Source organism: Gadus chalcogrammus, chromosome 12 (assembly GCF_026213295.1).
Source record: "Gadus chalcogrammus isolate NIFS_2021 chromosome 12, NIFS_Gcha_1.0, whole genome shotgun sequence".
Classification (NCBI taxonomy): domain Eukaryota; kingdom Metazoa; phylum Chordata; class Actinopteri; order Gadiformes; family Gadidae; genus Gadus; species Gadus chalcogrammus.
This window is the reverse complement of record NC_079423.1, coordinates 5,707,756-5,721,621: the sequence shown is the minus strand read 5'-3', so window position 1 is coordinate 5,721,621 and position 13,866 is coordinate 5,707,756. Positions and strand designations below refer to the sequence as shown.

Sequence of the window (13,866 nt, the reverse complement as noted above, 5' to 3'; positions counted from 1 at the left end):
CAAACATACCATCTCTTAAGCAGACAGTAGGCTACCACGTGTGTGTGTGTGTGTGTGTGTGTGTGTGTGTGTGTGTGTGTGTGTGTGTGTGTGTGTGTGTGTGTGTGTGTGTGTGTGTGTGTGTGTGTGTGTGTGTGTGCGTGTGCGTGTGCGTGTGCGTGTGTGTGTGTGGGTCGCAGGGCTGGCCAGCTGTCTGATCCCCAGTGAGAGTAGAGCAGCAGAGACTCCTGAAAATAAACAGGCTGCTGTGAGGTCCCGGGACCCGGGGACCGGGGGGGAGAGTCCTCCAGAGGCCCCAGGTCAGGGTTCCTCAGTGGGGCGGGAGACACACACTCACACACACACACACAAGCTTACTCACAGAACAACACACACACACACACACAGCTACTCACAGAACACACACACACACACACACACACACACACACACACACACAGCTACACACAGAACACACACACACACACACACACACACACACACACACACACACAAGCTTACTCACAGAAACACACCACACACACACACACACACATAGTATTTAAAATAAAAATGACTTTTGACATGCATGCAATGATTTTAAATTGTGTGTTTTTATATATACTATAATTCGGAATTTCATTATCCAAAGCTAAAATCCTTTAATTCCTGGCTGAACCCAGAAAAAACGTCCTTCCTCACCCATAATTACACACCCGGCTAGCTAGCTCGTTATAGACAATACATAGTGATTGTAGTGGGGAGCATTCAACAGGTTTGTGGCTCCGCCCACTGGGCTGTAATTACATCCAATTAGAGCGCAGTGTGACCGAGGGTTCCAGCAGGCCGGTCGTCTGACGAACGGCCGCCCTCGGCTTCTGCGCCGGGGCCATTAGTGGCCCAACGCCGAGTGCTTGGCTCTCTGCCCCGAGACAGCGACTACTGCCGTAAACAAACAACCAGAGCTCAAAGACGCTGGCTCGGTCCCCAGCCCCCTTTAAGATGGCCACTGGCTCAGACATGGTCCCCGGTCGTTAACACTAGAATAGAAGGTCAGAAAAACGCTTCACTTGAGTTTCGCTAGCTTTCAGCCGGCTTTGACTGTGATGTACAATAGCCACTTGCACACACTATTAAACTAGTTTAAATGTAACTAATTTACATGTGAAGTGTAGGTAAAAAAAAAGGTCTCATTTACAGGGTGACCTTGTGTTAAAGTCCAACCTCTTCAACAGCGCCACCTCAGGTGAAAAAACAGTGCTTCCTGGAACTACATTTATTTATTTATTTTGCTCAGTTAGCATTGATGTTTAACAACAACCAGCAAGCCATACGGGCACAAACCCAAAAATTCTCTTTTTGACAAAATGTGTGTAGTGATGTGTATAAAAGTAATATAGATTAACTGAATATCCGTTTCAATAATTTGATCTTCATCCATAGATCCAGTGTTAATAACGAATTGTGGTCATACAAAGTTAATATTAGACAGTTACTGTAGTATGAAGCTCACGTAATCAACTTTACTTGTCAGGATATATGATACATAATAAAAAAGAAAAACATTAAAGACATAAGGAGTAGGATGAAGTGTTTATGTTTGAAAAATAACATAGCAACCTACTCCCTGCTTGTCGGCCTATCAGATCTCAACGAAGAGTCGGGATAAGGGCTCATTCAAATGTTGTTGGAGGATTTCGTTGCCGGATGAAGAGTGAAATAAAAGCATAGAGAAGCCCTCAATGATAAGGATTTCATCATGCTTTTCCTTAAAGCGCTCAATGAGAAAGAATATGTGTTTGTATAATAGTTATGCTTGTTCATGTAACAAATAACAGTGAGATGTCCATCATCTATATATTCTCAAAAGCACAGTCTTGGTCGGTCATTCTGCACAGGATGTATTTCCACTGCCGATCCCTGGTGAAACAGAGAGAAACGATAACACCTGTTATTATAAATTCCAATAATGATTTGCACTGTATGACATAAGATGTACTGTATCAACCCCCAAGAGAAGGAGGGAAATAGTTCATCTGTGTTTATATAGTACTGTGCACTACTGTAGTTCTTTTCTAGCCTATTCCTTCTCTATGTAATTGCCTGGTATGTCTAATCATCTTGAAGACAAAATAAGTTTGAACCCACCTGAGTAACTTGTTTTAGACAGAAGCCAGTAAAAAATATTGATAAACCTATTTAAAGGACAATATCGGTCTGATGATCAAACCATCGCAGCCGTCTCTCCTGGCTTCACTTGAACATCCGTTATCCATATCATTTGTCAAAAGGACTTTGGTGGGCCGATTCTCCCGAAGAGCATTCAGCATTAGTGTGCCTGCCATGAGTGTAAATAATAGCAATATCCATTTGGAATCAATGTGTGTCACTTAGTAGGGAGTTTGTAGAGAACGTAACAGTGGGTCTTCATAGGACTTTGCAAATCGCTTGTTTGACCAAAGAGCTATTTTACTATTGTTTACATGTTTTGCTTGTTCAAGCAAAATGTTCTTAGGCGGAATTGGTACAACAGTGTGACATACTATATTGGCAACAGAAGTTTTAGTGAAGGTGAGACAGACAGTTGGATGACGGTGTGATCACCCAGACAGGTGTTTTCTTTTAAGATTTGCAAACCTAACCGAGAAACTGGTTTAGAAGAGAAACCAGTTTAAACCAACCCAAACAGGAAACTGGTTGACAGGAGAAACCAGCTTAAGCCCACCTGAGCACTCCACTGAAGGTTGTCTGAGCCCCGCGGATGAAATACCCGTAGGCTGGCACGATCATCTCGCCCTCTTCCCGGTACCGAGCTGGTACATCGTTGGTCTTCCTGTTGACCGGTCAAGCGGGGGTTAGTGAGCGCGCCAGATTGGAATTCAAGGTTATAATGTTAGCATGTGAGCAGGCTAGCTTTGCGTACATGCAGGAGTAGGGACAGCGGCGCTTGTAGCGGCAGCAATAGAACTGCCACTCCCGGTCCAGCACCGCCTCAAAGTACTTGCTCTGGATCCCCGCTGCGATCCCGTTCTGGGTACACGTTGAAGTCCTGCAAGGGGAGGGGCATCTTTAGCATTAGCATGATTACATATGTGCTATACGGCCTCACGACTGTAGTCTCATCCTACTTTTGATTACATAAATGACAGAAATACGGCCTTTCTACTCCACATTCACATATCAGGTAATTTACATCTCCAACTGAGAAAATACTAACTCAGGGGTAGTCTTTTTTGAAGAGAATTTCAGCACACTAATGTCAGGATATGTTGTTCACACTTACGGTCCATCAGGAGAATAGCAGGAGAATAGCAGGACTCACGCATATGTGTGAAAGCAGCTATGGCTTCATTGTTCACTTCGCAACTTAGCAACTCTGTTCATTCAGTAACATGTCATGAAGGAGCAGGTAGGAGTAAGGGAATCTTGCTGTAGGATGCCTGCAGGTGAGGGTGAGGACAAACCTACCATCCTCATAGATAAGACCCAGAACAGCGCTACGATTGGTTGAAAAATTGTCCATTGTCCATTCTGCCTTGACTCTGCTCCGACTCAATGACTAAATCACAATAACCAAGCTGTAAGTTAATGTGGTCAGAGCTTAAGAATATACTACAAACATGTCAAAGTGTGAACATAAAGTGACCCACAACTCACGCTTCCTCATCACGCCCGTGCGGTCGCTTTAGGCTTCTTAAGGTTAGAACGAGGAACGCGTGGTGTAAACAGCTGCGTGTTGGCGGCCCGTACGGCCCGTTGTCAGCACAACAAGAACGTGGACTAGCTCCACCGAAGCCACGGCACCCCGGGATAGGCAGACGTTTGTCATGGCAACACAGCCGTGGGCCATGCCGCTCCAGCCAATGGGGATAGCCCGTTCCCTTTCCCACTGCAGTCATGTCTCATTCACCGAGCGCCATTTAAACGGACAGCTTTGTTAATGAGAGGCTGTGAGGCTGAGAGCCGGGGCCTGATTCACTGGGCTGCTGCTGGGCCGGGTGCTGAGCAGGGGACTCAAGCAGAACTAATGCGCTGTGCCGCGCCGATGGGCGGGAACGCAACACTGGGAGGGGGACTCAGAGGCTCTCTCTATCACACATGAAGCACTCACTGGTATAGGCCGGGGTAGCTGAAATAACACCCCATCACACTGTAAACACACATGTATATATATATACTGCTATACATATTCAATACTTGGATACAATTGTGACCAGTTAGCGTTGACGCCTATTGTACTTTACAATGTAAAAGCACAGATAGTATAGTTGTTGCAATCCTTGTTCTTTTTGTTGGCCTTTGGCCTTGTTGTTGACTCAGGGCCTCACCTTGATTATCATCTTTACCAAAGAAAGAGATATTTGGTTAAGTGTTGACTTGGTCAAACACAGGGGCGATTCTAGGTTATGACTTTTGGGGGGGCTCAACCCCAGGAAGCCACAGGTGTATATGTAGTATATAAAGTCCTGTCCAAGATTTTTTTATTCCACAACCTTTATTTTATTAGTTACTATGCTGTAGTATGTCTAAGCCAAAAGCTGGCAGTGTCAGCTAAATAATGCAGTTCTGAATCACTAAAGTGATGAAAGGAAAAAATAATAATTGGATGAAGAAATAATCAATGGATGTGAACTGTAATAACAAATTTGAAGTATACTAAACTTCCTTTGTGTAAGTTTCACTCAAAAATGACCATATTTCCCCCATTTGTTTTCATTTACACAGTTACTGAAACACATTGGTACAACATGTACGAGATTAATAATATGAGAAACATATCACTATTTCGGGAGCAATAAACTACGTTGTCTCACTTTCAGGGACCCATGCATTTTTATAAAACTTCTGATGCAAAAAAATCTTGTTCTGATGCAAAAAAAAAAAAGGATGCTAATTTTCAATTAAAACAAAACCGCTGGCATTATTTTATCAGCTGTGGGCGTTTTCATTGCCATAACAACGTGAGCTAATCAACAAGTACAACATGTTCTAGACCAGTGTCTCTCAATTATTTTCTGTCATTCCCACCCTAGGAGACAGATATTTTTTCGCGCCCTCCCTGAATTGAAATATTGAGACTATTTTTCTGCTCCTTGCACCTTATCATGCTTATCATGCTACACAGCATTACAAGCCCCTGCCGACTAAAACATGAAGCAATTCAAGAGGAGGCATGGATAGAATCGCCTTGTGGTCAACTGTCATTTAATAGTCATCTGACAGATTATGTCAAGGTTTTAAAATGATTATTATTATTATTATTAGCTGGTCATGTTATAAGACAGCTGGAAATCGTGGATTTTCAGATTTTCTGTCAAAAGCCTTTTTGACAGACAAAACATCAGAAACTAAGTTAAGTGTGCTCATGCTGCCTTTTTGGTTTTGTCAAACAGGAGACGCCCACCCACCAATCAGAGGTTAGAGATTCATGCAGGAAGGTTGCGCTCGATTTCACTATCCCATTTGTTCCTGTTCATTAGTGTACAGCATCTATTCTCTCATTGCTTGTGTAAAAAAAAAAGGTAGAATATTAGATTTGAGGACGAAATGATAGGGTGGGCTAAGGCAAGTTTTGGGTGTGCTTGAGCTCACCCAAAAAAGGTCTAGCTTCGCCACTGGTCAAACACTTAAACCAACACTTATCACCTGAATTGTTCATTCCAGATTCAGCACGAGGATGTTTGAGGATCAGTAAAATGAAACGTCACTAAAGCTGCTGCAATACATACTGCAATTGATTTATCGATGGCTTCAGATGAGCTAGGCTAAAATAAACAGAGCTAAGCTTAGATAAGATAAACTTTATTTTCCCCAGGCATGTGTGTAATTACAGTGACCGTAAAGGGATTCCTGTAGAAGGAAAACAAGCAGTTGGATGTCATTGTTTTGCCAAACCCCTGATGTTCGCATTACAACCAAGGACAGTAATGTTGGATCGGACAGCTGTGCTCTGCTCCAGCTGTAGTTTCATAATCATCCCGGGGAGAGGAGCCGGTGCCAGCAGGCCAGGCAGCCGTTTGTTAAGGCAACACGACACGGGGAGCACTCCCTGCAGGCCCTGTGTTGGGTGGCAATACTGACCTTTCAGAGCCCGCAGCCCGCAGTAACCCAGAAACTACTGAGCTTTAGGTGTGATGTGGAGAAGCATACCCAGTGCCCTTCAGGAGTTAATCATTCTACACAAGGGTACAACATGAAAAGTCCAACTCCCCCCCCCATCCACCGCCAGACCCCATCTGCTCCCTGGAACAAGAAGCATCAATTCCCCTCCAAGTGTTTTTTCCATGTGTTGAAATCTCCTCTGTCTTTCATATACAACTTGTCAAAATGTCAAACAAAAATGTATCCCCACAAACAAAATGCATGTGAGCAGGCAGACTGGTGTAGTTAACGATAGTCCGTGAGATTGTTTGTATTGAAAATTGCGGTAAGCCAAGAGTCGACACACTTTGAACCATAGCCATCCTCACATACTGACCAAGAGAACACCTTATAACCTTATTCAGTTACCTTTATCCTAACTTTATTTTATAACTTTTCAACTTCCGATTTCTTTTTTTTGCCATCCCTATGAGTGTTTTTTAAAAACGTACATGGCCCTCGCCCTGTCATAAGAATTTCAATACACAATGTTACATTGCACATCTAACAATAAAACTGTTTATTTTATTTTTTTATAAAATCAAAGTGAGAATAAAACACTTTGATTTTTTTAAGTGCAAAATGCATGATTAAACCCCTTAAAGTTTTACTATAATAAATACTTTAACCATAACAATCCTTATCACAATCAACAGTAATAGCTTCCTTATTAACACTATTACTCTGAAGTGCACTATAAAACGCTTTGATCCCAGATTGAGGGGAACTGCGGTGCATTCTGACACGCTGAAGGAGCTCCCACTCACCACTCCAGGCCGGCCCGGTTGAGGTCGTCCCACCAGCAGTCCGTGGGCTCCCCAAGTCCCTCGGGCGTGGGCTGGCACTCAAAGGTCCACAGGCGGTCGGAGCCCTGCACCTCGCTGAAGAAGCTCCGCACCGCCACCAGTGCCTCACCGTGGGGGCACTGGAAGTTGAATCCCTGGCGGTATTGGTTGACCCAGGACATGTCGTAGGCTTCGGGGTCATGGGGGTCATGCTGGGCCGCCACCAGCGAGACCAGCAGCGGTAGCGTCCAGAGGAGGAGGCCGGGAGACATGGTAGAGGACTGCTTCTGGCCGTAGGTGGGGGGCTAGGGTCGGAGAGGAGTCTGAAGGGGGAACTGGGGTCTCGTCTCGTCCGGTCGGGTCGGCTCCTCCGCACAGCTGTGGCTCCGCTGTAGAGCGCGGAGCCTTTTGTAGCCCAGATGTTTACCGATGATCCCATCAGTGATGATGTGCACACCAAACCCAGATCCCAGAGTGGATCAGTGTGTGGTAGGTTTTAAGGTGGACCAGAGGACGTGCATGGAGACGGAATCGTTGGAGATCAGGGGGCTTCCTTAAACGGGCCACCAAGAAGTTTTATAGTGAGGGAAGGAGTCTGCTATGAAATTCAATTCAAATATTTGTTCTAAGTCAGATTACTTCCTGGAGTTTGAACTTTGCGACGGTGTAGTGGTGAAGTCAGAACGTCGTGCGGGCCAAGTGAGTGTCTGTAATTTGTTTGTTTAACTAGATAAGAAATATAGGTTTATGGTGAATAACATTTGGCTTTAACAGAAATAAAGTTCAGACAAACGCGTGCTGGGTCGATAAAGGATCAGATTTACTGTGAAGATGAGGTACAGACTTTTATGATATTCTCAATAAAAATTATCATGTCGACTTTTATCTACCATGAAATTCTTCTACCAATAGCGTTTTGGCAATAAGCTAAATAATACGTACGACCAAACAAGTCCCCGATACTTCTGGTACATTCCAGTATGCATGCAATACACAACAGTATACATGCAGCACACTACAGACCATTGTAGTAGAAGAGAAGCTGGAACTTACTTCCTTCAACTACAATACACCTCTCTAACCCTCCACCGTGTGCGTTCTGCATGCGTTTTATCCAGTAAGGGAACTGATGGAATTGAAACACTCAGACATCACTCAACACAAGTCAGCCCGGCAGACACACCGGTGGAGAGGGTGAGAGACAGCGTCCAAACGGAATAGTCTGCTGAGGGCTATTTATAGATGCCATGCTATTTAAGAAAGTCTATTCAGAGCAATGCTGCTGGCGCCCGGCAAATCTAGGCCTTGATGCGCGCCACTCGCTTTGACTGTAACGTCAAACACACTTGGTGTACATTAGACCAGGGCATGTGTGAGAGTGTGCGTGTGTGCGTGTATGTCTGTGTATGCGTAAGCTTGTGAGGGGTGTGTCATCCTGAACCAGGTGAAATGCAATATAATATAGCTGAGAGTATTTGATGGACACCCTTCCAATAAATCAATATTAATAATATTTAATTAATCAATGAATTTCCGGCGTCATGGGCTTTATTCACCTAGTTTCCATCTTGGATCGTAACGTTAGCTGGGTGGGTGAACTGAATGCAAAATAACGCATTCAGTTCCCCCACCAGCTAGCGTTTAGAACCAAGATGGACCCACGATGGCAGTTAGTAGAGATTGGCCCATGGAGCATTTAAGTCTTGCCACCCCCTTGAGGGAAACCAAGGGTTGCTGTGACAACCGACCCAAGGGCTGGAAACACCCATTTAGGTGGCAGGGAGGGTGGGGTCCCCTGGGGAGAGAGAGGAGGGCTCTTCAGTAATTACAACTCGGAAATTGTCCCTCTTTGGTCCTAGTCCTGGTGTGTTTCTCTCTCTCTCTCTCTCTCTCTCTCTCTCTCTCTCTCTCTCTGTCTCTCTCTCTCTCTCTCTCTCTCTCTCTCTCTCTCTCTCTCTCTCTCTCTCTCTCTCTCTCTCTCTCTCTCTCTCTCTCTCTCTCTCTCTCTCTCTCTCTCTCTCTCTCTCTCTCTCTCTCTCTCTCTCTCTCTCTCTCTCTCTCTCTCTCTCTCTCTCTCTCTCTCTCTCGTCCTGGACCAGCTCTTTCATGCAGGGTCCATGCTGGTCCTGGACTTGCTCTCTCTCAGCCAACCATTCAGATGTATACACACATCAGCCCCTTAACACACACGTTCAGCCAATCATACAATCATTCACGTGCTGTTTAAAAAGGGCTCAATCAGGACAATACATGCCACACCTTCCCAGCATGCATCTGGCTTTGTCAACCAGGCTTTGGTTAAACATCCTTTATTCTGATACAAGCCGTGCAGGGTAAACAGATCAGGCGCCAACAGAATACGAGAACTGATCCTCAGATTAATTTAAAACACAACATTCTACAAGCGATGAACTTGCTCAATCGTTTGTTGTCTCATTCAAAACCTGACGACATTGTTTAACTCAGGGATTAAACATGTGAGCCAAGAAGAGCAGCAGAAAAAACGTTTCCACTTCTGCACAACTAAAAGCCGACCATTTGCCAATCTATTGTTTTACTTTGACAGATGACAGATGCTTAATTTCCACAACGGTGTGGGAGTGTTACACTTTTAAAAGCGCTGATGTTTACGTATTTTGACAGCTCTTCGATAGTATAATCCCAGGCCTATCTGACAGATTATAAATCGACACTAACAGGAGGTCTTTTTTATCTCTCATAACTAACCATACCACACCACAGCTACAGAGAGAAGGGGGTTTGTGTGTGGAAAAAGGATTGGAGATGGACACAGGACTGCCTCAGTCATTCATAAATTCTAATTCCCAGCTCAACTCTGCCAGCGCCCTTCCCAGGGACATACACCGTGTTAACACCCCCAGATATAAGCAGAGGTCAAAACGGACCTCGGACTTTACTTAACAATAGAGCTTTTAAAAATAGTCCTGGCTGTGTTGGCAGCATGGCATGTGCCTTGGATCCCCCCTGTTTCCTGTACGTCACTCCACTGATCTCTCTCCAACGGTAACGGATAAACGTCTGCTGAGTTATAGCAGACTTGGGTTGTAGCTAAGTCTGTTAGCAATAGCAGAGCTTTATATTATACAATGTTCAACGCTTTCTTTTATACACCAGGCTCTGCTGGGGAACACAGCTATCCAGTCAGCCGAGCTACGCTGGTTCCCGTCACACAGTTGCATTGCCAGGTAGAGTGCACTCAACCTGGTCTCAAAAGAAAACTCTGTTGAGACAGAAGGTCTCCTGCCTACTAACTGGGAGGGGCTAAATCGTACACATTACTTACACATTTAATATTCTACAATATATAACGAATAAATAACAAATTAAAGTAAATGTATCTCATATCTCGCATTGTCCCTATCCCGTTGTCCTAGCAGAATAGGACAAAAAAAGTATGTCATGATAACATTGTATCAACATAAAAATGAATGCAATTTAGAGAAGGCAAAAGATTGTTGAAGAGTTTTGTTTTCCATCTCCACTTTATGCGAGAAACGTGACTGCCTCTATGTACAACATGTCTCCTCAATGTCTATAAAGCCTTGAGTCTGTGGTTGCTTAATCGTGCTTCACTGATAAAATTAAGAGGTCAGTTCAAATGCCACCATAACAAAACAAGAAAAGCAATCCCTTTGCTCTAGGCCATAGCATCATTAGCGCAATGCTTCGCAGTGCGTTGCTGATGCTTAGCTACAGTGACAGGAATCACTGCAGGGTAAGTAACATTACCCGTCGCCCAAACTATTTCACCAGACAACGATACTCTGGTCATTGTAGTTGTTTATCTGGCTCTATTTTTGCCAGGGCTTCCCACTGGGGCTTGTATGCATGTATACGCATTGATGAAGTGATGGACTGTACAAAAGTTTGGCTTCATGAAGTGGAACACTTCGCTTACAGAATACGCAGATTCACACACACAACGTGCCCTTAGGGGTCATGTTGACCTCATGTTGTTGGGTCATGGAAGTTCTCCTTCAATAGTTATGTAGTTATCAGTTTTCAGATTCATGAAATATGTATGATTTTGATACTTTTAAATATTCCTGTATTGCGGGTGGTTTCTCATGACAAATACACTGTTTATGTGAAAACCTCTGAATCTTGAAAATGTCTGATGTTGCACTAGAGCTTTACTTCGGTCTCATAATTCAATGGATCAACAAATGATAATGTCCTTTCTTCAAAAGAAAGAACAATTCATTGTTTCTGTGCATGATTTTCATGCTCTAATTTCCACCGCTGTGACCTTGCCTCACCCTGGCTGCTAGCTAGACCAACTGAATTGCACCTCTCCATGTTACGCAATCAATAACCAAACCAGGGTTTTCCTATTATATAACCGACAAATATCTATCATCTCATTTTAAGAAATATTTACAGCAGCACATAATAATAAAAGATAAAGGCCCGAGAACATCCTTTAAAGCTTTCTCACAACAATAAATTGAGTGTATTGAACAGACTCAGTTGTGTGGACACGGACAGTGGTTTGAACACCATAGTGTAGGATGTACTTTTGATTGCAATACAATTTCGTTTGCATGTTTGATCCGGTGTATGATGCCAGTAATGATCGTACGGAAAATAGAGTGACGAGGGGGGTTGGTATTAGAGCTGCTAATTGATTTAGCTTCAGAACTCTGTCAGCAGCAGCCAGCCAATCAGCCTTCAGCCTCCAGGCAGCATCAGCACGCTCCGCTAGCCAACCAGTACACGGGCCCTCTCTCACTGGCCCACAGACTGGCCTCACGTACTAACAAGAACCCACACAGGCAACCCGACAACCTGGATATAGTAGTAGTAGAACACACACACAGGCAAGCAACAACCTGGATATAATAGTAGAACACACACGCACACACAGGCAACCCGACAACCTGAATATAGTAGTAGTAAAACACATAAATTCATACACACACATACACACACACACTCACACACACGCATAGGCAACAGAACAACCTGCATATAGTAGTAGTAGAACACACACACACGCACCCACACACACACACACACACAAAAACCTGGATATAGTAGTAGTAGAACACATAAATACACACACACACACACACACACACACACACACACACACACACACACACACAAACAGACACACAGATTAGTTTCATACTGGACACCTGGAACTTCAGATCAGTTTAGTTGGATTACATGAGATAAGGGTATCAATTGAATGAGATTATGTTGGATTAGGTAAGATTAGAGGAAATTAGAATGGGTTGCTAATCTAATGGATTACTAATCTACTATTCAGTGGCTCAACCCTTGTGCTAACCATGTAGGCCATATACCATCTAGCGCTGCAGGTTCCCACCTGTGATCCTATGCTACATGTCTCTCTTCACTGTCCTGTCCATAGAGAAACACATTGTCCATAAAATATGTATGTTTTAAAGGTAAATGCTTTATCCATTCAAAAAGGAAGCAACGTTGAAATATTCGCTCCATTTGACTTTTGAAATGCTCTTTAAAATTGAAAAATATATATTCAATATTGGGTACGCTTGATTGTTGACGGCATCGTGTCGTCGCTGCTTCTTGCTACAACCTCATATTATTCTGTTTCCGGACAGACCGCACCATGTGTTTTATTGTTATTTCGTTTATTTACTACCTCATCTTACCAGCACTGCTTATAATATTCCCTTCCCTATTTCCAACCCCTTTGTCGCTATAAAGATCTGTTTTAGGAAGCCATCCGCTTTTAAGACATGCCTTTTTGGGGCTTAATCTAGACACGCACACACACAAATACCATTTTACCTTAAAAGACCAGAGAGTCAAGATTGTGTGCGTGATATAGAGGGCAGATAATATATATGTGGGGCGGGTCCATCCTATGAAAACAGCGCGTGTTTTGGGAGCTACTCAGTAGGGACGCTGCTTACTCACCTGCCCCTGCCCCGATCTCCAGGGCCTGGAGATCAGAGGGGAGGGGGGGGGGGGGGGGGGGGGCGGACGACCCTCACGTGTTGTTTAAAAGCACAGAGGAGGCGGGGAGTCGGTGGGTCTTTCTTAGAATCGCCCCCCGACTAGCGGGGGCTTCAGATGACAGGGGGTCCGCTGTTGCCAGGCACTGTAAAAACAACAACAGGCATCTGAGAGAGAGAGAGAGAGAGAGAGAGAGAGAGAGAGAGAGAGAGAGAGAGAGAGAGAGAGAGAGAGCGAAGAGGAAGAGAGGGAGGGAGAGAGGGAAGGAGATTCATAGTAGAGAGGATATAGGAGATAGGAGAGAGGTGGAAGGAAGAGGGAATAGTTGAGAGGGGGAGAGAGAGAGCAGAGCGGACACAGTCACAGTGTGTCCAACCAAAGGCCCAGAGAGACCCCTGGTCACGGTGTGTCAGCCCAGAGAGACCCCTGGTCAAAGTGTGTTCAAGCAAAGGCCCAGAGAGACCCTTGGCCACAGTGTGTCAGCCCAGAGAGACCCTTGGCCACAGTGTGTCAGCCCAGAGAGACCCTTGGCCACAGTGTGTCAGCCCAGAGAGACCCTTGGCTACAGTCAGCCCAAAGAGACCCGTGGCCACAGTGTCTGAGACCAGCATAGATCCAGAGAGAACCTGGTCACCGTGTGTCAGCCCATAGACCCAGAGAGGCCCCCGCTAATGGTGGGTCAGCCCAAAGAGACCCCTGGTCAAAGTGTGTGAGCCCACTAGACCCAAAGAGACCCCTGGTCACAGCGTTACTAGTGGGCATTGGATGGGGTTTGTTCACGTGAGATAATCCAGTCAAGATTTGTTCCTCTTTCAAGAGCTAATTAATGTAATCATAGGGAAGAGAATAGAAAGTGTAAATGCACATAGGTAGTTTGACTCTGGTTTGGTTGTTCTGCTGTTGCCATTAGTGAAGCAAAGCAAGGGAAGGAAAGTACATATGAAGTCAGCTTCATTCAATTAAGAGTGCTTCACATTAATAATAATAA

At 44.5% G+C, this 13,866-nt stretch overlaps 1 protein-coding gene across 1 annotated transcript; it reads right to left on the bottom strand.

Moving 5' to 3' along the window:
- Nucleotides 1-1,214: 1,214 nt before the first annotated feature.
- Nucleotides 1,215-7,303, bottom strand: dpt (dermatopontin). The gene is made up of 4 exons (XM_056604508.1): nt 6,888-7,303; nt 2,903-3,028; nt 2,705-2,812; nt 1,215-1,899 (listed from the first exon to the last, which is right to left on the bottom strand). The coding sequence occupies exons 1-4, from the start codon at nt 7,175-7,177 to the stop codon at nt 1,833-1,835; spliced, it is 591 nt and encodes a 196-aa protein (XP_056460483.1). The 5' UTR covers nt 7,178-7,303; the 3' UTR covers nt 1,215-1,832.
- Between the last annotated feature and the right edge of the window lie 6,563 nt (nt 7,304-13,866).

Excerpts from the sequence above, each read along its gene's own strand:
- dpt (XM_056604508.1), bottom strand. The coding sequence starts at position 7,177 with ATGTCTCCCGGCCTCCTCCTCTGGACGCTACCGCTGCTGGTCTCGCTG. Across the intron at positions 3,029-6,887 it reads AACCGGGCCGGCCTGGAGTG|GACTTCAACGTGTACCCAGA; the intron begins GTGAGTGGGAGC and ends CTCCCCTTGCAG. Across the intron at positions 1,900-2,704 it reads ACCTTCAGTGGAGTGCTCAG|GGATCGGCAGTGGAAATACA; the intron begins GTGGGCTTAAGC and ends CTGTTTCACCAG.